Source organism: Belonocnema kinseyi, chromosome 9 (genome assembly GCF_010883055.1).
Source record: "Belonocnema kinseyi isolate 2016_QV_RU_SX_M_011 chromosome 9, B_treatae_v1, whole genome shotgun sequence".
NCBI lineage: Eukaryota > Metazoa > Arthropoda > Insecta > Hymenoptera > Cynipidae > Belonocnema > Belonocnema kinseyi.
Window position 1 is genome coordinate 113,400,946 of NC_046665.1, and position 26,397 is coordinate 113,427,342.

The window sequence follows — 26,397 nt, forward strand, 5'->3', positions numbered from 1 at the left end:
TGTCAACGAAAAATTTCCATTTTCTATCAAAATAATTGAATTTTAAACCCAAAAAGACGAATTTTCTACAAAAAAACTTGAATTTTCAACAAAAAATTTAATTTTCAACGAAATAGTTAATTTTTTTACAAAATAACTGAATCTTCAGTTTAAACGGACCAATTTTCAAACAAAAACTTGAATTTAAAGCTCAAAAATATGAATTATTGACAAAATAGTTGATTTCCATCCAAATAGTTTAGTTTTTAACCAAAATTGTTGAATTTTTCGTCGAAAAAGACGAATTTTCTCAAAAACAGTTAAATTTTCAACATAAAAACTTAATTTTCAAGGAAATAGTTGAAAGTTTTGAAAAATAACTGAACTGTCAGCATAAACGAAACAATTTTTAAACAAAAACTTGAATTTGAAGCTCAAAAATATGAATTATCGACAAAATTTTCCAACGAAAATGTTTAGTTTTTAACAAAAATTGTAGAATTTTCTGTCTGACCAGACGAATTTTAAGTCCAAATTGGCGAATTTTCAACAAAAATTTATTTTCAACCCCATAGTTGAATTTTTAATCTATTGAGACTATTTTTCAATAGAAAAATACGAATTTTTTGACAAAATTTGATTTTTCAACGAAACAGTTAATTTTTCTAACAAAAATGTTTAATTTTAAACAAAAAAGTATTTTTTTCATGAAAATAGTTGAAATTTTTGAAAAATCACTGAATCTTCAGCATAAACGTACCAATTTTCAAACACAAACTTGAATGTCAAGTTTAAAAATATGAATGATCGACATAATATTTGATTTCCAACCAAATAGTTGAATTTTCAAACAAAATAATTGAATTTTAAACCCAAAAAGACGAATTTTCTACAAAAAAAACTTGAATTTTCAATAAAAAAATATGAATTATCGACAAAAAAGTTTACTTCTAACCCGATAGTTGAATATTTAACCAAAATGGTTAAATTTTCAACCCAATCAGACGAATTTTTTAATCGAAAAGAAGAAGTTTCTACAAAACAGTTGAATTTTTAACATAAAATGTGAATTTTCAAGGAAATGGTCGAAGTTTTTGAAAAATAACAAAATCTTCAGTATAAACGGATTAATTTTTAAGCAAAAACTAGAATTTTTAACTTAAAAATAAGAATTATCGATCAGAAAGTTTATTTCCAACCAAATAGTTGAATTTTTAACCAAAATTATTGAATTGTCGACCGAAGGGAACGATTTTTTTTACCCGCAAAGACAAATTTTCTACAAAACAATTGAATTTTCAACAACAAAAAATGCAATTTTCTAACAGACAAATTTTCAAACCAAAAAATTAAATTTTTTACCCTGAAATATGAATTTAAAAAAAAATTAAACAAATTGTTGAAGATTACACCAAACATGTCATTTTTTGGCAAAAAGCTGACTTTTTAACAAGAAAGGTATTTAAAAAAATTATATATTTTACCAAAATACTTCGATTTTCAATCCAGAGAGGAGAATTTTCCAAAAACATGAATTTTCAACAAAATTTGAATTTTCTACCCGAAAATATGAATTTTTAACAAAAAAAGTTTACATTCAATCTATAGTTCAATTTTTAAAGCAAAATTACAAATTTTCAACAAAACAGTTGAACTTTAACCAAACCAGATGAAATTTTTGATAAAAAATTTTAGTTTTTAACGAAGAAAGATGTTAAATGGTTAAATTTCTAGCTAAGAGTTAAATTTTTTACCAAATTAGTTGAATTTTCGACCCAAATAGGCGAAATTTTAATACACCATTTGAATTATAAACTCAAAAATATGAATTTTTAACAAAAAAAGTTGATTTTCAACTTATTAGTTGAATTCTGTACACAAAGTTTTGAATTTTCAATATTCACAGACGAATTTTAATCCTAAAAACACGATTTTTTTACAAAACAGTTGAATGTTTGATCAAAAAGTTCATGTAAAAAAATAGATTGATTTTTTACCAAAATACTCAAATCTTGAGCCCAAACAGTCGAATTTTCAAACAAGAATTTGAAATTCGAACCCAAAAATATAAGTTTTTAACAAAAAAAAATAGATTTGCAAACAAAAAGTTGTATTTGGTTCCAAAATAGTTGAATTTTCAACAAAAACAGACGAAATTTCAATATAAAATTTGAATTATAAACCCAGAAATATTAATTTTTAACAAAAAAATGTTTCTTTTCCATCAATTAGTTACATTTTTAGCCGAGAGAGCTGAATTATTAAACAAATTGTTTAATTTTCCATCAAAAAATATGCTATGTTCATAAAAAAGTACCTTTTTTCAATTTCATGTACTGCATGATTAAAGAAAAATATGAAAATTCATACCTGAAATTTCGAATAAATTTTACTAAAATCCACTTGAATCAGTGAATTTTTGAATAGCAATGAAATTTGAATATTTTAAATTGACAGTATAAAAATATACCACTCTTCAAAATGAATAAAAAAATGATAAAAAACAGATGCAAATTGAAAAAAATCTATTTAGAAATATTTGATTCATATTATTAAATAAATAATTAAAGTTGATTTTAGTATACTTTATTCGAAAGTTAAGGGAAAGGCCCACATTTTATATATCGTATGAATTTTCATCTTTGTTTAATAATGCATTATAAACAATTGAAAAAAGGTACATTTTTATGAACATGCCATTTTTTTTTAATTTTCTCGAAAACTTTGCGTGTCATATTAAAATAAAAAAATACGTATCGAATATTTTTGAGTGTTAAACAAGAAAAAATAATATTTTACCTGAAAAAAATTCAGGATAAATTCATAAGACTTCAAAAAAAATTCAAGTTAAATTCAAAAGAATTCGACTGATTTCCGTAAAATCGGAATTTAAAAGAAATCAAATGAATTGCAAGCAATTTAAAAATATCGAAAAATTTCATTGAATTCAATCATTTTAAAATGTGTTTAGAAAAAATTTTTCAATTGAAAAATTGAAAAAATTCCAGTAAATTAAGTTGAATTTAGTAAATTGAGAATCATTGAAATGAATCAAAATAATTCAAATAAATGGCAAAGAATGTAAAAGAATTCATGGTAAAATAATACGAATTTAGGGTGAATTAAAAAAAAATCAAATTACTTGGAATCTTTGAAAATCTTACTAATTTCTAACCAAAAACGTGACGAATAAAAACAAAACAATTCAAAAGAATTTATGGAAAAAGAAATCGAATAAATCCTTTTATTCCCGTAAACTTTGAGTGAATTTAGAAGAATTTAAAGGAAATGAGAAGAATTCGATGAATTTCATAAATAATGAGACTGAATTTAAAAAACATTCAAGTGAATTGCAAATAATTTTAAAATATTAAAAAAATTAAAACAAAAATCTATTGAATTAAGTAAAATTGAGTGAATTTAAAAGAATTAAAGTGAATTAAAAAAAATCAAGGGAATTCTAAAGAATTTAAAAGAATTTAGGGCGAATTTCAAGAAAAAATTTTTAATCACTTCAAATTTTGGAAAACCCTACTAATTTCTAAGAAAAATAGTTACTAATGATTTATTTCAGTAAAATTTGATTAAATTTAGAATAGTTTCAGGAAAATAAGAAGAATTTGATGAATTTCATCAGAAATGAGGCTGAATTAAAAAAAAAAAAAAAAACAATCAAATGAATTGAAAATAATGAAAAAATATTTAAAAAATTAAAACAAAAATGTATTGAATTGAGTGAAATTGAGTGCATTTAGAAGAATTAAAATGAATTAGAACAAGTTTAAAGGAATTCCAAAAAATTTAGGGTGAATTTCAAGAAAAAATTTTTAATGGCTTCAAATTTTTGAAAACCCTACTAATTTCTAAGAAAAAAATTGACTAATGATTTATTTCAGTAAAATTTGATTGAATTTATAGCAATTTAAGGAAAATGACAAGGATTTGATGAATTTAATGAAAAAATAAAGCTCAATTTAGAAAAGAATCAAGTGAATTGAAAATAATAAAAAAATTGAAAGAAAACTCTATGGAATTAAGTAAAATTGAGTGAATTCGAAAAAAATGCAAGGGAATTCCAAAGAATTTAAAAGAATTGAGGGTGAATTTCAAGAAAAAATTTTTAATCACTTCAAATTTTTGAAAACCCTACTAATTTCTAAGAAAAAAATTTTTTAATAATTGATTTCAGTAAAATTTGATTGAATTTAGAATAATTCAAGGGAACTGAGAAGAATTCGATAAATTTCATAAGAAATGAGCCTGAATTTAAAAAAACAATCAAATGAATTGAAAGTAATGAAAAAGTATTTAAAAAATTAAAACAAGAATGTATTGAATTGAGTAAAATTGAGTGAATTTAGAAGAATTAAAGTGAATTAGAAAAAGTTTAAAGGAATTCCAAAAAATTTAAGGTGAATTTCAAGAAAAAATTTGTAATCACTTCAAATTTTTGAAAACCCTACTAATTTCTAACCAAAAAAGTAAGTTTGAAATGAGTTCAGAAAATTTAAAAAGGCATTGAAAAGAATTAAGTGAAATGCCTACGAATTTAAGGTGAGTTTACAAGACTTCAAGATGAACTAAACAAAGAAATTTTAAAAAAGCCATTGATTTGAGTAAAATGAAGTTAATTTAGAAGAATTAAGGGTGAATTCCAAATAAAATTCCCAAAAATATTTGAGAATATCTTTGTAATCTTTTAAGGAACCTAAAAAATTTTTAATCCCTGGAAATCTTTTGAAATCTCATTATTTTTTTTTAAAGACCAATAATATAAAAAAATTGTGATTAAAAAAAAACCCACTGAAATAAGTAAAATTCAGTCAATCTACAAAGAATTTAAAAGAATTCAGGATGAATTCGAATAATAATTTTAAATCTCTTCAAATATTTGAAACCCTACAAAATACCTTGAGAGCTTTAAAAGCCCTTAATGTCATTGAAATCCTTAGAAATCGTATAAAATCTTGTGAAAAAATTTTTCAAAGGCTTTGAATTACCTTCAAATTAATGTAATTAATAAAAAATTCCTTGGAATCTTTTTAAATTCCCTAAAATATTTAAAATTAAAAGCTCTTGAAAATGCCTTAGATTTTAGAAATTTTTAAAATTCCTTAAAATCCTTAAAAATTCCAATTATTGAAATATATTAAAAATTCTGGGAACCTTTGAAAAACCCTGAAATATTTTTAAAGATTTCAGGACAATTCAGAAATAGGTATTGACCTGAATTGAGTAGTGATTAACCCATGAGTTAATTTTTTGAAAAAAAATTGACTAATGTGAACTTTCCATTTAAAATTTTTATCTTTTTTTTCAAAATACCTGACTCTTGGAATATATATAGGGACCAAATCTTAAAAATAGGGTACTTAAAGGTCCTGAACTGAATATGTACAAAATATGTATTCTCAATAAAAAATAATTGACTTTCAATCAATATTAATTAGATTTTATTATTGGGTTCTATTAATTCTGTTCACACTTGAGTGAAAAAATAATAAAAAAGGGAAATATAAATAAATATAAATATTTATAATTTATAGACTAAAGAATAATAGTTTTAATAAACATAAAAGTTCATTTTTAATACTTTTAAAATATTAATTTTATAAAGCTAAAAATTAGGTTTAAAACAATAAAGTGTTGAAAAAATTAATATTTTAAATTAAATATATAACCCATTTTTATAAAACAATTTTAATAAACTCCTCGAATTTTAATTTAATAGGAAAGTGTTAAAATAAGGGTTCTTGTGAATGGAGCCATTCCGACAAGATTCGATGATGAGATAGCAGAATATTTAAGACAAAAAGAATTGCAGGGTGATACGGGTGAGATTGATGAGAGTCAGTTTATTCCTGTTGAGGCGGAGGAAGTACCGGTCAACCCAAAACGGCCAAGAAGGCCCCCAATTAAAGGTCTTCCCATTATTGCCAGTAATATTGTTCTACAAGGTTCGTAAAAATTAGATTTCTTCATTATTTTCTCATTCAGCGAAAAATTATTTTAAAATGTTACAATTAATAAAATTCAACAAGAAAGTGTCTACCATACGGATGATAATAAATTCTCTGCTTTTTTTTATTAATTTGTTTTTTTGGGCGTCTAGTAATTACACTTCTTTTTAAAATTTCAATTTTTTAACTGAGAATTTTCATTCCTTTGGAAAATCCCTTGTTCCAAGTCAAAATTTTAATTCTTTTTGAAAATCCCTGGTTCCAAGTTAAAATTGTACTTCTTTTTTGAAATTTACAGTTCAAAATTAGAATCATAATTCTACTCGAAAATTTCCTCTTCCAAATTAAAATTGTAATTCTTTTGCAAAATATTACTGTTCCAAATCAATTTTTGTCAGAAATTGCCCGTTCCAAGTCGGAATTCTAAGACTTTAAAAAAAAATTTGAATAATTTCCCGTTCCAATTCAAAATTGTAATTATTTTCTGGACTTTTCTTTTTCCAAATCAGAATCAAAATTCTTTTCGAAAAATGGCCTTTTCCAACAAAAATTTGCAATTCTTTTTTAAAAAATCACTGTTGCAAATCAAAATTAAAATTTTTTTCCCAAAATTGCCCTGTTACAAGGAAAAATTGTATTACTGTTCTGAAATTTCCTGTTTCAAATGAAAAGCATAATTCCTTTCAGAAATTGCCCCTTCCAAGTTAAAATTGTAATTATAAAAAAAATACTGTTCCAAGTCAAAATAATAATTCTTCTCAAAAAATCCTAATTCAAAATTATATTTCTTGTCTGAAATTTTCTGTTTCAAATCAAAATAATTATTTTTTCACTAACTGCCCCTCCCAAGTCAAAATTGTAATTCTTTACAAAAAAAAATTACTGTTCCGAGTCAAAATTATAATTCTTCTAAAAAATTCAACATTTTATGTCAAAATTGTAATTCTTTTCGAAACGGTTTTGTTCCAAATCGTATCATAATCCTCTTGAATAATTTCCGGTTCCAATGAAAAATCGTAATTCTTTTCTGGGCTTTTCTTTTTCCAAATCAGAATCAGAATTCTTTTTGAAAAATGGCCCTTTCTAGCAAAAATTTGTAATTCGTCAAAAAAAATCACAGTTGCAAATTAAAATTGGAATTTTTTCCGAAATTCCTCGTTTCAATTGAAATTGTAATTCTTTTCGGAAATTCTCGGTTTCAAATCGAATCCTAATTTCCGTTGGAAATTGCCCCTTCCAAGTAAAAATTGTAATTATTAAAAAAAAATTACTGTTCAACGTCAAAATAATAATTCTTCTCAAAAATTTCACATTCTAATTAAAAAATATATTTCTTTTTTGAAATTTTCTCTTTCGAATGAGAATTTTAATTCTTTTGAAAAATTCCCCCATTAAAGTCGAAATTTCAATTCTTAAAAAAAATTACTATTCCAAGTAGAAATTTCATTTTTTTTTAAATCCCTGGTTCCAAGATAAATTGTATTTCTTTTCTGAAATTTTCTGTTTCAAATCGAAATTATATTCGAAAATTGCCCCTTTCAAGTCAAAATTGTAATTCTTTTAAAAAAATGACTGTTCCAAGTAAAAATATTAATTCTCAAAAATTCCACATTCCAATTCAAAATTATATTTCTTGTCTGAAATTTTCTGTTTCAAATGAGGATCTTATTTCTGTTAAAAAAATTCCTCCATTCAAGTCGAAATTTCAATTCTTTATAAAAAAAATTACTATGCCATGTCAAAATTTCATTTTTTTCAAAATGCACCCTTCTAAGTCAAACTTGTAATTCCTTTCGAAAATTTTATGTTTTAAATCAAATCATAATTCTTTTAGAAAACTCTCCGTTCCAAGTCAAAATTGTAATTCTTTTCGAAAATTTCCTGTTCTAAATTGAATTATAATTCTTTTTGGAAATTTTCCGTACCAAGTCAAAATTGTATTTCTTTTCTGAAATTTCCTACTTCAAATTAGAATTCTAATTCCTTTCGAAAATTGCCCCTTCCAAGTCAAAATTGCAATTCTTTAAAGAAATTATTGTTACATGTTAAAATTAGATTTTTTTCAAAAATTCCTGTTCTAGTTGAATTATAATTCTTTTTGAAAATTCCCCGTTTCAAATAAAAATTTGTATTATTTTTCAAAATCCCTCGTTCCAAGATAAATTGTATTTCTTTTCTGAAATTTCCTGTTTTAAATCCAAATTCTATTCGAAAATTCCCCATTCCAAGTCAAAATTGTAATTATTTTCGAAAATTTTCTGTTTCAAATTAAAATAGTAATTCTTTTGACAAATCACTGTCCCAATTCAAGATTGCATTTTTCCCCAAAAACTTCTTGTTCCAATTCAAAATTGTAATTCTTTTCTGGACTTTTCTTTTGAAAATAAGAATTCTTTTCGAAAACGACCCTTTTCAGCAAAAATTCGTAATTTAAAAAAAAAATCACTGTCCCAATTCAAGATTGCATTTTTCCCCAAAAATTTCTCGTTCCAATAAAATTTGTAATTCTTTTCGGAAATTATCGGTTTCAAATCGAATCTTAATTCCTGTCAGAAATTGCCCCTTGCAAGTCAAAATTGTAATTATTAAAAAAAAAATTACTGTTCCAAGTAAAAATAATAATTCTTCTCAAAAATTCCACATTCCAATTCAAAATTATATTTCTTTTTTGAAATTTTGTCCTTCAAATGAAAATCTTAATTCTGTTAAAATATTCCCCCTTCTAAATACAAATGATAATTCTTTTGGAAAATCCCCTGTTCCAAGTCAAAATTGTATTTCTTGTGGAAAATTTCCTCTTCCAATTCAAAATTATATTTCTTCTAAAATATTCCACATCTTAATTCAAAATTGCAATTACTTTCGAAAATGTTCTGTTATAAATCGTATCATAATCCTCTTGCATAATTTCCGGTTCCAATCAAAAATCGTAATTCTTTTCTGGACTTTTCTTTTTCCAAATCAGAATCAGAATTGTTTTCGAAAAATGGCCCTTTCCATCCAAAAGTTTTAATTCTTTAAAGACAAATCACTGTTACAAATCAAAACTTGAATTTTTTTACCAAAATTCCCCTTTTAAATAAAAAACGTATGTCTTTTGGAAGATCCCCTGTTGCAAGTAAAAATTGTATTTCTGTTCTCAAATTTCCTGTTTCAAATCGGAATCATAATTACTTTCAGAAATTGCTCCTTCCCAGTCAAAATTGTAATTATTTTTAAAAAATTACTGTTCCAAGTCAAAATAATAATTCTTCTCAAACATCTCACTTTCCAATTCAAAATTATATTTCTTTTTTGAAATTTTCTCTTTGAAATGAGAATCTTAATTATGTTAAAAAAATTCCCCCATTCCATCAAAATTGCAATTCTTTAAAAAAATTACTATTCCAAGTCAGAATTTCATTTTTTTCAAAATTCACCGTTTCAAGTCAAAATTGTAATTCTTTAAAAAAAATCCTGTTCCAAGTCGAAATTGTAATTCCTTTAGAAAATTTCATGTTCTAATTTGAATTATAATTCTTTTCAAAAATTTCCTGTCTCAAATTAAAATTTTAATTATTTTCGAAAATGTTCTATTTCAAATCATATAATTCTTTTCAATAATTTCCCGTCCTAATTCAAAATTTTAATTATATTTTGATCTTTTCTTTTTCCAAATCACTGTTTGAAATGAAAATTAGAATTTTTTTCGAAAATTCCCCGTTTCAATAAAAAATTTATTTCTTTTCGAAAATCCCCTGTTCCCAGTAAAAATTGTATTTCTGTTCTTAAAATTCCTGTTGCAAATCAGAAACATAAATCCTTTCAGAAATTGCTCCTTCCAAGTTAAAATTGTAATTATTTTTAAAAAAATACTGTTCCAAGTCAAAATAACAATTTTTCTCAAAAATTCCACATTCCAATTCAAAATTATATATATATACATATATATTGTTTTTTTATTTTCTCTTTCCAATGAGCATCTTTATTCTGTTAAAAGATTCCTCCTTCTAAATAAGAATTGTAATTCTTTTGAAAAATCTACTTTTTCAAATAAAAATTATATTTCTTTGTCTGAAATTTTCTGTTTTGAATAAGAATCTTAATTCTATTGAAAAATTCCCCCATCCAAGTCAAAATTACAATTCTGTTAAAGTCAAAATTGTAATTCCTTTCGAAAATGTCATATTCTAAATGGAATTATAATTCTTTTCGAAAATTTCCAATTTCAAATAAAATTTTTAATTCTTTTGAAAAATCCCCAGTTCCAAGTAAAAATTAAATTTCTGTTCTTAAATTTTATGTTTAAAATCAGAATGATTATTTTTTCACAAATTGCCCGTTCCAAGTCAAAATTGTAATTCTTTTTAAAAAAATACCGTTCCAATTCAAAATTGTAATTCTTATCTGAACTTTTAGATTACAATTTTTAGTAAAAATGTTAGAAAAAAATTTTTTTTTAATTAGAATTTTTCTCCATAATCGAATCCTAATTCCCTTTGGAAATTGGCCCTTCCAAGGAAACATTGCAATTCTTTTTAAAAATCATTGTTTTAAATCAGCTCTGCTTCTCAAAAATTTCACATTCCAATCCAAAATTATATTTCTTTTTTGACATTTTTCTCTTTCGAATGAGAATCTTAATTCTGTTAAAAAATTCCCTCTTCCAAATAAAAATTGTAATTCTTTTGAAAAATCGGCTGTTCCAAGTCGGAATTGTATTTCTGTTCTTAAATTTCCGGTTTCAAATCAGAATCATAATTATATTAGAAAATTCCCCCTTCCAAGCAAAAATTGTAATTCCTTTCGAAAATTTTATGTTTTAAATCAAATCATAATTCTTTTAGAAAACTCTCCGTTCCAAGTCAAAATTGTAATTCTTTTCGACAATTTTCTGTTCTAAATTGAATTATAATTCTTTTTGGAAATTTTCCGTACCAAGTCAAAATTGTATTTCTTTTCTGAAATTCTTCTAAAAAATTCCACATTTTAAGTAAAATTTTTGTTCTTTTCGATAATATTCTGTTCCAAATCGTATCATAATTCTTTTCAATAATTTCCCGTTTCAATTCAAAATTGTAATTATTTTCGAAAATTTCCCTTTTTAAATTAAAATCGTAATTCGGTTGACAAATCACTGTCCCAATTCAAGATTGCATTTTTTCCCCAAAATTCCTCGTTCCAATTCAAAATTGTAATTCTTTTCTGCAAGCGGATTTTCCAAAATAATTATAATTCTGATTTGAAACAGAAAATTTTATAAAAGAAATAAGATTTTCACTTGGAAAGGATAACTTTTTAGAAGAATTATAATTTTTACTTGGAGCAGTGATTTTTTTTTTATAATTTTAATTTTTACTTGCAAGAGGTAATTTCCGAAAAGAATTACAAATTTCAAAACAAAATTTCCTTTTGGAAAAGGAGATTTTCCACAAGAAGTACACTTTTGACTTGGAAAAGGGAATTTTCGAAAAGAATTATAATTCGATTTGGAACAGAAATTTTTCGAAAATAATTACAATTTTTGATTAAAATGTTAACTTTTCTAAAAGAATCATAATTTCGACTTAGTACATTAATTTTTCAAAAGAATTACAATTTTTAATTGGAAGCGGAAATTTTCGAATTGAACTATGATTCTAATTTGAAACAGAAAAATTTACGAACAGAAATATAATTTTTACTTGGAAAAGGGGATTTTCCAAAAGAATTTCAATTTTTATTTGAAACGAAAAATTTTCTAAAAGAATTATAATTCAATTTAGAACAGGAAATTTTCGAAAAGAATTACAATTTTGACTTGGGACGGGGAATTTTTGAAAAAATATAATTTTGACTTAGAACAGTATTTTTTTTAAAGAATTCCAATTTTTACTTGGAATGGGAAAATGTTGAGAGAAAAAGTAATTTTGACTTAGAACAATAATTTTTCAAAATATTTATAATTTTTAATTGGAATGTGGAATTTTTTAAAAGAATGCCAGAGTTAAAAAAGTGATTTTTCCAGATAATTGCCATTTTTACTGGAAAGTGGCAATTTCCGGAGGGAATTATGATTCGATTTGAAACTGAGGATTTCTGAAAAGAATTACAATTTTTAACGAAACGGAGAATTTTAGACAAAAATTCTAATTTTGATTTGCAGCGGTGATTTTTTTAAAGAAATATAAATTTTTTCTGGGAAGGGACATTTTTCAAAAAGAATTCTGATTCTTTTTTGGAAAAAGAATCATAATCCTTTTCGAAAAATGGCTCTTTCCAGCAAAAATTTGTAATTCTTTAAAAAAAATCACAGTTGCAAATTAAAATTGGAATTTATTTCCGAAATTCCCCGTTTCAATAAAAATTGGAATTCCTTTCAGAAATTCTCGGTTTCAAATTTAATCCTAATTCCTGTCAGAAATTGCACCTTCCAAGTCAAAAGTGTAATTATTTTTAAAGAAATTACTGTTCCAAGTAAAAATAATAATTCTTCTCAAAAATTCCACTTTCCAATGAAAATATTAATTCTTTTAAAAAAATTTCACCTTCCTAAATAAAAATTGTAATTCTTTTGGAAAACCTCTTGATCCAAGTCAAAATTGTACTTCTTGTGGAAAATCTCCTTTTTAAAGTCAAAATTATATTTCTTGTCTGAAATTTTCTGTTTCAAATGAGAATCTTAATTCTCTTAAAAAATTCCCCCATCCAAGTTAAAATTGCAATTCTTCAAAAAAAATTACTATTCCAAGTAAAAATTTGATTTTTTCGAAATTCCCCATTCCAGGTAAAACTTATGAAAATTTTCCGTTTTAAATAACAAATTTAATTCTTCTGGAAAATCTCCAGTTCCAAGTGAAAATTGTATTTCTGGTCTTAAATTTTATTTTTTGCAATTCGAAATCATAGTTCAATTCGAAAATTCTCCTTCCAATGAAAATTTGTAATTTTCTTGAAAAATTATTGTTCTGAGTCAAAATTATAATTCGTCTAAAAAAATTCCACATTTTGTGTCAAAATTGTGATTTTTTCCGAAAAATTTCTGTTCCAAATCGAATCAATCGAACCCTGTTATTTTAAAAAATTCCCCATCCCAATTAGATTAGAATTCTAATTCCTTTCGGAAATTTCCCTTTCCAAGCCAAAATTGCAATTCTTCAGAAAATTACTGTTTCAAGTCAATGTTAGATTTTTTTCCAAAGCTCCCTATTCCAAGTCAAAATTGTAATTCTTTTCGAAAATGTCCTGTTCTAAATTGAATTATAATTCTTTTCGAAAATTTCACGTTTCAAATAAAATTGTAATTTTTTTGGAAAATCCCTTGTTTCGAGTAAAAAATGTATTTCTGTTTATAAATCTGCTGTTTCAAATCAGAATCAGAGTTTAATTCGAAAATTCCTCCTTCCAATTAAAAATTTTAATTAAAAAAAAAATCACTGTTCCAAATAAAAATTATAAATTTTTTCCAAAATTCCTCGTTTGAATAAAAATTGTAATTCTTTTCGGAAATTTCCTGTTTTAAATTGAAATTGTAATTCATTTGACAAATCACTGTCACACTTCAAAATTTGATTTTCCTCTAAAATTCCCCGTCCCAAATCAAAATTGTAATTCTTTTCCGGAATTTTCTTTCTCAAAGCAGAATAAGCATTCTTTTCTAAATTGAATTATAATTGTTTTCAAAAATTTCCCGTCCCCAAAAAAATTGTAACTCTTTTTGACAACCCTCTGTTCCAAATCAAAAATGTATTAATTTTTTTGAAATTTCCTTTTTTAAATCAGAATCCTAATTACTTTCGGAAATTACCTCTTTTGAGTCAAAATTGCAATTCTTTAAACAAAAATTACTGTTCCAAGTCCAAATTAGATTTTTTTCCAAAATTCCCTGTTCCAATTCAAAATTTTAATTCTTTTCCGGAATTTTCTTTCTCAAAGCAGAATAAGCATTCTTTTCTAAATTGAATTATAATTGTTTTCGAAAATTTCCCGTCCCCAAAAAAATTGTAACTCTTTTTGACAACCCTCTGTTCCAAATCAAAAATGTATTAATTTTTTTGAAATTTCCTTTTTTAAATCAGAATCCTAATTACTTTCGGAAATGACCTCTTTTGAGTCAAAATTGCAATTCTTTAAACAAAAATTACTGTTCCAAGTCCAAATTAGATTTTTTTCAAAAATTCCCTGTTCCAAGTCCAAATTGTAATTCTTTTCGAAAATTTCCTGTTCTAAATTGAATTATAATTCTTTTAGAAAAATGTCAGTTTCAAATAAAAATTGAAATTATTTTGTAAAATCCCATTTTCCAAGTAAAAATTATATTTCTGTACATACAATTTTATGTTTCAAATTAGAATCATAGTTCAATTCGAAAATTCCCCCTCCCAATTAAAAATTGTAATTCTTTTAAAAAAATTACTATTCCAAGTAAAAAATTTTTTTTCCCAAATTCCCCGTTCCAAGTCAAAATTGTAATTTTTTTCGAAAATGTCCTGTTCTAAATTGAATTAGAATTATTTTCGAAAAAAATTTTTTTTTTCAGAAATTTTCTGTTTCATTTCAAAATTTTATTTCTTTGGGAAAATCCCTTGTTCCAAGTTAAAACTTTAATTCTTTTCCGAAATTTTCTGTTTCAAATCAATAATAATTCTAGTAAAAAATTCCCTCTTCCAAGTAAAAATTATCATTCTTTTGAAAAATCATTGTTCTAAATCGAAATTATTTTTCTCTAAAATATTTTCCCATTTCTATTAAAAATTTTAATCCTTTTTGAAATTTTCGGTTTCAAATTCAATCATAATTTTTTTTGAGTGTTGCCCATTCCAAATAAAAATGTTAATTCTTTTGGAAAAACGCCTTTTCCAATTTTTGGATGAAAATTATAATTCTTCTAAAAAGTTATCCTTTCCAAGTGAAAATTGTATTTCTCTTCTGAAATTTTCTGTTTCAAATCAGAATTATAATTCCTTTCAGAATTTTCCAATTCAAATAAAAAATTGTAATTATTTTTTTTTTAAATCACTGTTCCAAATTAAAATTAGATTTTTTCCTTCAAAATCCTCCGTTCCAAGTCAAAATTTTATTTCTTTTCTGAAATCTCCTGATTCAAATCAGAATCATCATTCTATTCGAAAATTCCCACTTCCAATTAAGAATTGTAATTCATTCAAAAAAATTACTGTTCCAAGTCGAAATTATAATTCTTCTAAAAAATTCCACATTTTAAGTCAAAATTTTAATTCTTTTCGAAAATTTCTTGTTCCAAATCGAATCATAATTATTTTCGAAAATTATTCGTCCCAATTGAAAATTATAATTCTTTTTAAAAATCAGTGTTCCAAGTCAAAATTTTAATTCTTTTGAAAAATACACTGTTTCAAATCAAAATTTTAATTCTTTTCGAAAAATTACTTTTCCAAGTCAGAATTATAGATCTTTTGGAAAATTCCTTTTCCCAGTTTTGAACTATAAAATTTTTTTGTAATTCTCTGATCCAACTCCAAAGTTCATATAATTCTCTTTCAAAATTCCTTCAACTAGATCAAAAGTATTATTCTTAAAAAAAATCCCTGTTCAAATTCAGAATAATTATTATTTTTGAAAATTCCCTGGACTAATTCAAAATTATCATTCTTTTCAAAAATTCTTTATTCCGTACCAAAATCATAATTCCATTCGAAAATGGCCCTTTCCAAGTCAAAATTATCATCCAAAAAAATTTCCTTTTCAAAAACAGAACTTCACATAATAATAATTTTCGAAAATTTTATTTTAAATTCAGAAAAACATGATTTAAAATTTTCCTTTCCAATATTAGAATCATAATTCTTTTCGAAAATTCCCCAAAATTCTAATAATTAAAAAAATTAATTCTCTGACCCAAATTAAAATTACGAATAATGATTTCAGAAAATTTCCTGTTTCAACTCAAAATTCTAATTTTTCTCGAAAATTCACCAAATAATAATTACACTTTTTATATTTTTATCATAAAATGTAAATCTTTCTTTCTTTAAAAAAAATATATATTTACAATTGCAGATAAATACAAATTTATGTGTACGATCCTAAAGTTTATTATTTTATAGCTCCACTGCAGAAAAAAGTGGAAGAAAAAATCAAATCAGCTGAAGAGCTGCTTTTTGCGAAAATCTACACGGGACAAATTGAGCCTCGACTTCCGAGTAGATCCTGGAATATTCATAATTGCCAATTACCTGAAAAAGGATTTGTGTTTTCTGAAATAGCGCCACTGTCCTCTGATAATTCTGTTCCACCCTTGTTCAGGAAATCCGTGAGTTTCAAGTTCTATTTTTTAAACTAATGGAAATTTTATTAGTTTATTAATTTTTAAATATTTATATTTTATATAATATTGCATTGTCTTTTATTATATATATTATATTATAAATCATTATTATTTATACATTAATTTATAAAAATTAATGGAAATTAATTGACTTTCAAGTTTTTAATTTTACAGTTTTAGTTAAAATGATAGAATTTTAAAAACTGTGATGCTTAATTTGAAAATTAATCATTTTCAAATACTCAATTTGAAGAGAATGATTTAAGAATGCTTCAGTTTTTTAATATTTAAAAATATTTTTAATATAATTATTTTAACTATTCCAAATTCTTTGCTTTCAATTTTAAACCTACAAAATTGAAATGTTTTTTATTTAAAAATATTCCAAAATATCGAACATTTCAAAGTCAATTTAGATAAGAAATTTCGAATTGAAGGCTTCAAATTTTGCAATTTGAAACATTGGAATTATAATAAAGAAATTTTGTTTTTTATTATTATTTTGTTTCCTCTTTTATTCAAAATCAAAATAGAGAAAAATTAAAAATGTTTGAAATTGATGCATAAGTTTCAATTATGCAATGAAAATTTTAATTTTTTTCGAAAATACCTGGGTTTAACACTGAACAATAATTTTTTGGGGAAAATTCAAATTTTTCATTGAGAATTGGTTAAAAATGGAAAATTCCTTGTTCAAATCCTGGATTTAATACTTTTCAAAAATTTTCCGCTTCCAAAAAGAATTCGAATGTTTGTAAAATTCCCCGTTCCAATTCATAATTTTAATTTTTCTCGAAAATGTCCCGTTTCAAATTAGAATTAGAACTCATTCTAATAAAAATTCCTTTTCGAAAATTTTTACCGCTAGCTCGGAATTTGTTAAAATTTGAAATTCCCAGTTATTATTATGCATAAATTCTTTTTCCAACTATAAATTTGTAAAAGATTGAACAATCTCTGTTTAAATTATGTTAAATTATTTTTGTTTTAAAGTATTTGAAATCATTTAAAATTTTTCAATTAATTTTGAATTTTTTCAAAACTTCTAAATATTTCCTCAACTTACTCGATTTTTTTCCAAGAATAATAGGTGTTTAATTGTTATTTATACATAAAAAATTAAGAAGTTGACTTGCAAATTAATTTTTTTAACTAGAACAATTAAAATTGTAATTTTCAAACTTTAATTTTTTTTTAGTTTTTAATATTCAATTTTTTAAATTACTGCTTTTAAATGAAAAGTCAGGTATTTCTTAATATTAAGTACCTGTTCTTTTTTCAATTGAAAAATTGAAAATTACGTGTTTTAAAAATGGAATATTTTAGACTGAAATTTAATAAAAGCCTTTAATTATAAATATATTATTTAAAAGTTATTTTAAAATGAAAAATAATTGATAAAGTTTAAATAGGGCATTTACATTTGCTTAATACTTTTCAATTGAAACAGTTGAATTTTGAACGTAATTTAGTTCATATTCACAGTTGATCAACTAAAAATTTTTGTTTTAAAAAATCTTCGATTTAAAACGATTTAAATTTTCTATTGCTCAAGTCTTTAAAACTTGATTTTGAAATTCTTTTAATTAACAATTTAAATTTAAAAAAATTTTTTAAGCAATATAAATTCAGTTTAAAAATTGAAATTTTGAAGGGCTTTAATATAAAGAAGTTTTAATATCACAATTTTTGATAACTATTTTTTTTTTAGTTTTAAATTATGTTCGGATTCGATTAATTTTTAACAATCCGTAATAGAAATTTTATATTTGATATGTTTCCAGTTTTAAATTAGTATCTATTCTTTTATATTTAATTAATTTTTTGATTTCAGACAATTTTGTTCAATCAGTTTGAATGTTAAATTATAAATATAAAATTATGCAAATTCAAAAGTTTTCAAATTTTAAATATTTAATTGGGAGCGCTTTTCTTTAGAAATAAAAAAATTACAATTCTTTCAAATTTTATAGCATACAATTTTCAATTTATTTGTTGCAGAAATCATATTTTATAGTAAAAAAAAATGTATCCAATTATTTTGAATTCTGTACGATTTTAATTTATAGTTTTTAATGCCCATTGTCAAACACTTTATTTTTTAAGGATTTGAAATTAGTTTTTTTCTTCTTTAAAACCATAAAATCGAAAATATTTGGTTTGAAATTTCTTCATTTTTGGAGGTTTCTAATTTAATCTTCATTTCACTCAAATAATAAAAATTTCAGGTCAATTTCAATATTAAATTTTTCAAATTTTCATAATGAAAGCGTTGATAGTCAGCTTAAAATTAAATCTTTTATTTTAAATATTCTAAATTCTTTGTTTTCAATTTTTAATGTACAAAATTGACTTTTTTTTTTTAAATTTTCGTGATCATAATTGAAAATACAAATATTTTTTATTTAAAAATATTCCGAAATATTTAAAATACCAAAATCAACTTAAAAAAAAAACAATTTTGAATTTAAAGGCTGTGAATTGTGCGATTTCAAAAATTGGAATCATAATATAGCAATTTCGTTTTTCATTATTTTTTCATTTTCAATGTAATTTCTCAAAATTGTCCGATTTTTGTTTAAAGATTTAAAAAACTGAATATTTAAAATTTCAAGAATTAATAACAATTTTTAATGAAGTGTTAAAAATTGCAAAATTTTATATTGAAAGTTCAAAATTCTTTTACTTAAAATGAAAATAGAGAAAAATTGAAAATATTGGAAATTGATACATAAGTTTTAATTTTGCAATTAAAATTGAAATGTTTGAATTTTAAAAAGTATAATGAACAATTTATAAAATTTTCCTTTTTTAAGCAATATAAATTTACTTTAAACAATTGAAATTTTTGAGTTTATTGATATAAAAAATTTTTTATATAACAATTCTTGGTGAATAAATTTTGTTTAGTTTTAAATAAAGTTCGAATTCGATTAATTTTTTTACAATCCGTAATAGAAATTTAATATTTAGTATGTTTCCGATTTAAATTTAGTATCCTTTTATACTGTTGTAATTTATTCAAATTCAAAAGTTTAAAAATTTTTAATATTTCATTTAGAACGCTTTTATTTAGAAATCATAAAATTACAATTATTTTGAATTTTAAATGATCCAATTTTCAATTTTATTTTTTTTTTGCAGAAATTACATTTTCTATGAAAACTGATTTTTTTTTTATTTATAAATTGAACTATATGGTTGAAAATTTGTCTATTTCAGTTGAAAATGTAACTATGTGATTGAAAATTGATGTATTTTCTTGCGAAACACTCTTCTTTTTTTTTGATAGACAATGAATCTTTTTGCTTAAAAATTAATATTCTTATTTAAAAATTAATCTTTTTGATTGAAAATTCAAGTATTTCAACCAAAGTGGTGAATTTTTGAACAAGAAGAATAATTTTGAAACAAATAAATTAATTTTGTACCAAAAAGATTCAACACTGGTTGAATTTTTGTTCTGATACTTTAATTTTTTTACAGAAACTTTAATTATTACATTTTTGGTTGAAGAATGATGTTTTTTAGTTTAAAATTCGACTAAAGAGTTGAAAATTAGCATTTTTTAGTTGAATTTAACTTTTTCGTCAACAACTTTTTTATTTTATTTAAAAATCGTATCTTTTTGGTAGAAAATTAATTTGTTTTGGTTAAAAATCTAACTATTTCTTTAAAAATTCATCTTTCTGGTTGAAAATGCAAAAAAATTTTCTGGAAAAGTAGGAAATTTGAGGACGATTTTTAATTATAGGAAGCTAAAATAAAAATTTGTTTGAACTATTATTAAGATTCATGGACTTCCGGGACAAATTCACGAAATGGTAAATTATGTTTTTAGTATTATTATTAAAATATTTTAAGATTGAAAAATTTCATATTGAAAACTTTGATAGTCTTAAATTTAATTATTTTAAATTCAAATATTCGAAATTGTTTTCTAGCACAATTTTTTAGTTTAAATAATTTTAAATTAAACAATTCATAACATATTTTCACTGTTTATATTGTTAATATTAGGAACCAATAATTTATAATCACATATATTATTTTAGTTAAAAATTGAACTGTTTGGTTAAAGATTAATTTTTTTAATTAAAAAAATGTATTTATTTAATCTTTGATTGAAAATGATTTTTTTTTAGTTGAAAATTTATCTTGTTGAGTAAAAATTCATCATTTTAGTTTAAAATCGATTGATTTTGTTAAAAAATTATTTTATCTTTTGGTGGAAATTTATTGTTTAACTGAATATTCAACTATTCCATTTTTGCATGAAAACTGATTTTTTGTTTACTTCGAAATTGAACTATATGGTTGAAAATTTCTCTATTTTAGTTAAAAATGTAACTATTTGCTTAAAAATGTATGTATTTTGTTGATAAATTGTATTTAAAGATTAAACTTCTTCATTAAAAAAAAATGTTTTCAACCAAAAATGGCTTAATTACATTTATAGTTTGAAAAAAATTAATTTTCCTCAAGAAAAACACATTTTCAACCCAAGTGGTGAGTTTTTAAACAAGAAGAATAATTTTGAAACAAATAGATTAATTTTGTACCAAAAAGATTCAACACTGCTTGAATTTTTGTTCTGAAACTTAATTTTTTAAACCGAAAAATTAATTATTACATTTTTGATTGAAAAATGATATTTTTTAGTATGAAATTCAACTAAATAGTTCAAAATTACCTTAAAAATTCATCTTTCTTTTTGAAAATGCAATATTTTTTGCTGTTAGAAAGTTAGAAATTTGAAGATGATTTATAATTATAGGAAGCTTCAATAGAAATTTGTTTGAATTATTATTCAAATTCATGGACTTCAGGGAAAAATTCAAGAAACGATCAATTTTTGTTAAAAAATTCGTATTTGTATCTTTAAACTTTTTTTAACAGAAAACTCAATTATTTAAAAAAAATTTTTGAAAATAAAATTTCATTTGTTTAAAGAGAAATTGCATATGTTTGGATAAAAATTTAACTATTTCATAGAGAATTTAACAATTTTATAAAAAATTTATCCTTTTTGTTTAAAAATGTAATTATTTTCGGAGAAACTTAATTTTTGTTTTAAAAAAATTTATATCTTTATTGTGAACAGTCAACTGGAATCTTTTTTGGATTAAAATTCAACTATTTTTTTAAATTGATTTATTTCTTAATTTAAAATTCAGCTTTTATTTTTTTTTAATTTCATCTATTTTAAGATAAATTTTATCTTTTTGGATAAAAATGCAATTATTTGATAGAGAATTCAACCATTTTTTTAAAGGTCATATTTTTTTGTTTGAAAATTCAATTTTTTTTTCGGAGAAACTTTTTTTTTGTTAAAAAATTCATATCTTTATTTATTTTTTTAAATTTAAATTTCATCTGTGTTAAGAGAAATTTAATCTTTTTGGATGAAAATACAACTATTTGATATAGAATTCAACTATTTTTTTTAATTCATGATTTTTGGTAGAAAAAATGTATCTTTTTGAATAGAAAATTATAATTTTTTTTTTTTAATTTATTTTTTTTAGAAAATTCCTATTTTCATCTTGAGAAGTCCACTGTAATCTTTTTTGGATAAGAATTCAAATGTTAAAAAAAAAACAGTTTTAAAAAATATAATTTCATCTATTTTAACAGAAATTTAATTTTTTTTGATAAAAATACAGATATTTTATAGAGAATTAAAGTATTTTGTTAAAACTTTATCCTTTTTGGTTGAAAAAATTTGTCTGTTTTGGATTAAAAATTATTTTTTTCTGAAAAACTTATTTTTTGTTAGAAAATTCCTTTTTTTATCTTTAAAAGTAATCAGAAATCTTCTTTTTAATAAAAAATACAAATATTTTATAGAGAATTGAACTATTCTGTTAAAACTTCTTTTTTTTTTTGGTTAAAAAAATTCGTCTTTTGGATTGAAAATTTAATTATTTTTGTAGAAACTTATTTTTTGTTAGAAAATTCATATTTTTACCTTAAAAAGTAAACTTTTATCTTTTTGGATAAAATTTCAACTGTTTTTTTTAATTTTAATTTTTTCATAAAATTTCATCTGTTTTAAGAGAAATTTGATCTTTTTGGATGAAAATACAACTATTTGATATAGAATTCAACTATTTTTTTTTAATTCATGATTTTTGGTTGAAAAAATTTATCTTTTTGAATAGAAAATGATTATTTTTTCTTAAAAACTTTTTTTTTTTTAGAAAATTCCTATTTTCATCTTGAGAAGTCCACTGTAATCTTTTTTGGATAAAAATTCAAATGTTTAAAAAAAAAACATTTAAAAAAAATATAATTTCATCTATTTTAACAGAAATTTAATTTTTTTTGATAAAAATACAGATATTTTATAGAGAATTAAAGTATTTTGTTAAAACTTTATCCTTTTTGGTTGAAAAAATTTGTCTTCTTGCACTGAAAATTTAATTATTTTTGTAGAAACTTATTTTTTGTTAGAAAATTCATATTTTTGCCTTAAAAAGTAAACTTGTATCTTTTTGGATAAAAATTCAACTCTTTTTTTTAATTTTAATTTTTTCATGAAATTTCATCTGTTTTAAGAGAAATTTGATCTTTTTTGTATGAAAATTCAGCTATTTTATTTATTTTTTAAATTGAAGTTTCTACTATTTTAACAGAAATTCTATCTTTTTTGATAAAAATACAAATGTTTTATAGAGAATTGAACTATTTTGTTAAAACTTCATCCTTTTTGGTTGAAAAAATTGGACTTTTTGCATTGAAAATTTATCAATTTTGGTTGAAACTTATGTTTTGTTAAAAAATTCATATTTTTACCTTAAAAAGTTAACTGGTATCTTTTTTGGATAAAAATTCAACTGTTTTTTTTTTCATTTTAATTTTTCAATAAAATTTCATCTACTTTAAGAGAAATTTTATCTTTTTTGGATAAAAATGCATCTTTTTTGCATAAAAATGAATCTTTTTTGAAGGAAAATTCAGCGTTTTTTTTTTTTAAATTAAAATTTCATCTGTTTTAAGAGAAATTTCATGTTTTTTATAAAAATTAATCTTTTTGGATGAAAATTCAGCTATTTTATTTATTTTTTTAATTAAAGATTCATCTATTTTAACAGAAATTTCATCTTTTTTGATAAAATACAAATATTTTATAGAGAATTGAACTTTTTTGTTAAAACTTCTTCCTTTTTGGTTGAAAAATTGGTCTTTTTGCGTTGAAAGTTTAATTATTTTTGTTGAAACTTATTTTTTGGTAAAAAATTCATGCTTTTACCTTAAAAAGTTAACTGGTATCTTTTTTTGGAAAAAAATTCAACTGTTTTTTTCATTTTAATTGTTTAATAAAATTTCATCTGCTTTAAGAGAAATTTTATCTTTTTTGGATAAAAATGCATCTTTTTTGCATAAAAATGAATCTTTTTTGGACGAAAATTCAGCGATTTTTTTAAAATAAAAATTTCATCTGTTTTAAGAGAAATTTCATCTTTTTTTATAAAAATTAATCTTTTTTGGATGAAAATTCAGCTATTTTATTTATTTTTTAAATTAAAGTTTTATCTATTTTAACAGAAATTTCATCTTTTTTGATAAAATACATATATTTTATAGAGAATTGAACTATTTAATTAAAACTTCGTCCTTTTTGGTTGAAAAAATTTCTCTTTTTGCACTGAAAAGTTAATTATTTTTTTTTAAACTTATTTTTTGTTAAAAAATTCATATTTTTACCTTGAAAACTTAACTGGTATCTTTTTGCATAAAAATTCAACTGTTTTTTTCATTTTAATTTTTTAATAAAATTTCATCTGCTTTAAGAGAAATTTTATCTTTTTTGGATAAAAATGCATCTTTTTTGCATAAAAATGAATCTTTTTGGACGAAAATTCAGCGATTTTTTTAAAATTAAAATTTCATCTGTTTTAAGAGAAATTTCATCTTTTTTTTAATAAAAATTAATCTTTTTTGGATGAAAATTCAGCTATTTTATTTATTTTTTAAATTAAAGTTTCATCTATTTTAACAGAAATTTCATCTTTTCTGATAAAATACAAATATTTTATAGAGAATTGAACTATTTTGTTGAAACTTCATCCTTTTTGGGTTGAAAAAATTTTTGTTTGCATTGAAAATTTAATTATTTTTTTTGAAACTTATTTTTTGTTAGAAAATTCATATTTTACCTTAAAAAGTTAACTGGTATCTTTTTTGGATAAAAATTCAACTGTTTTTTTTTTTTCATTTTAATTTTTTAATAAAATTTCATCTGTTTTAAGAGACATTTGATCTTTTTTGGATAAAAATGCATTTTTTTTTGGGTGAAAATTCAGCGATTTTTTTTTAATTAAAATTTCATCTGTTTTAAGAGAAATGTCATCTTTTTTATAAAAATGCATCTTTTTGAATGAAAATTAAGCTGTTTTATTTATTTTAAAAATTAAAGTTTCATCTATTTTAACAGATATTTCACCTTTTTTGATAAAAATACAAATATTTTATAGAGAATTGAACTATTTTCTTAAAACTTCATACTTTTTGGTTGAAAAAATTGGACTTTTTGCATTGAAAATTTATCAATTTTGGTTGAAACTTATGTTTTGTTAAAAAATTCATATTTTTACCTTAAAAAGTTAACTGGTATCTTTTTTGGATAAAAATTCAACTGTTTTTTTTTTCATTTTAATTTTTTAATCAAATTTCATCTGTTTTAAGAGAAATTTTATCTTTTTTGAATTTTTACTTTTTTATTAAAATTTCATCTTTTTTTTATAAGAATTCAGCTTTTTTTATTAAAATTTCATCTGTTTTAAGAGACATTTCATCTTTGTTTAAATAAAAATGCATCTTTTTTGGATAAAAATTCAGCTATTTTATTTATTTTTTAAATTAAAGTTTAATCTATTTTCACAGAAATTTCATCTTTTTTGATAAAAATACAAATATTTTATAGAGGATTGAACTATTTTGTTAATATTTCATCCTTTTTGGTTGAAAAAATTTGTCTTTTTGGATTGGAAATTTTTTTTATTTCTTAAAAACTTTTTTTTGTTAGAAAACTCTTATTTTTATCTTTAAATGTCATCTGGAATCTTTTTTAACAGAAAATTCAAATAAAAAAATCATAACAATTGAAAATTATCCTTTTTTAGTTGAGTTTAACTTTTTAGTTAACAATTCATTTATTTTATTTTAAAATCGTCTCTTTTTTCATAGCAAATTTATTTTTTTGTTAGAAATCTAACTATTTCTTCAAAAACTTATCTTTCTTGTTGAAAACGCAAAAAAAAATTTCTTGAATAGTAGAAAATTTAAAAATTCTTCTTTCTTTTTGAAAACACAGTATTTTTGGTTGTTGAAAAGAAGGAAATTTGAAGAATATTTATAGTTATAACAGCTTAAATAAAAAAATTTTTGAATTATTATTATGAAAAAATTATAATTAAATGCATTTTTCTTTAGAAATAATTTGGTTAATTATTGAATCACTTTTCAAAAAATAAGTAATTTTTAATTAGTTTATATTTTTAATGTTAGGAACCAATAGCTTATAATCAAATTTTAATCTTTTAGGTATTCTTTGACGGAAATTTTAACATGAGGGTATATTTGGTCGGTAAATATTTTCCCAATGTAGAATTTAATAAACCAAAAACGATCAGGGACGTGGAAGAACTCCTCAGTAATATAAATGCGATTAAACTTTGCGAGGGAGGTCCTCGTTTAGCGGATAAGACTTTTAAATTGGCTTATAAGGATGAACGAATGTCGAGGTGGAGACATATAAATTGCGAATTGCGTTTGAAAAGGGGAAGCATTTGCAAATTTTGTTCAGATCTTTGCCGACACCCAGCTGTTTTTAGCAATCTTGAGGAAAAGGTAAAACCACAAGAGATGCAAAAAATAAATCAGGAAGAAGAAATTGAAGACATGGAAATTTATGAAACCGAATATTTGGATGATTGATTTTTTTCATATTTATCTTTATTGTATAATAAATATTTTTAAGTAGTGATTTAAAAAAAAAAATTAAAACCTGAAATAAAATGCATTTTTTTAGAAACAATTTATTTAATTATTGAATCCTATCTTAGAAAATAAGTGGGGCGGAATTATTGAAAATCTTTTAATTATGCAAATTTAGTTTTAAAAGAGAAAAGTTAAATTAGAAAAAATATTTTATAAGAACTTTGAATTATTTTTTTAAATATTTGAAAG

The 26,397-nt window shown here is 22.3% G+C and overlaps 1 protein-coding gene across 1 annotated transcript in view; it reads left to right on the forward strand.

Moving 5' to 3' along the window:
- Positions 1–26,196, forward strand: part of LOC117179828 — a 30,852-nt gene extending 4,656 nt beyond the window's left edge. Inside the window, exons 2-4 of the mRNA XM_033371965.1 lie at positions 5,711–5,936; positions 15,983–16,188; positions 25,753–26,196. Coding sequence (XP_033227856.1) covers positions 5,711–5,936; positions 15,983–16,188; positions 25,753–26,145 — 825 coding nt within the window. The 3' untranslated portion in view covers positions 26,146–26,196. The remainder of the gene's footprint in view (positions 1–5,710; positions 5,937–15,982; positions 16,189–25,752) is intronic.
- The last annotated feature ends 201 nt before the right edge of the window (positions 26,197–26,397 follow it).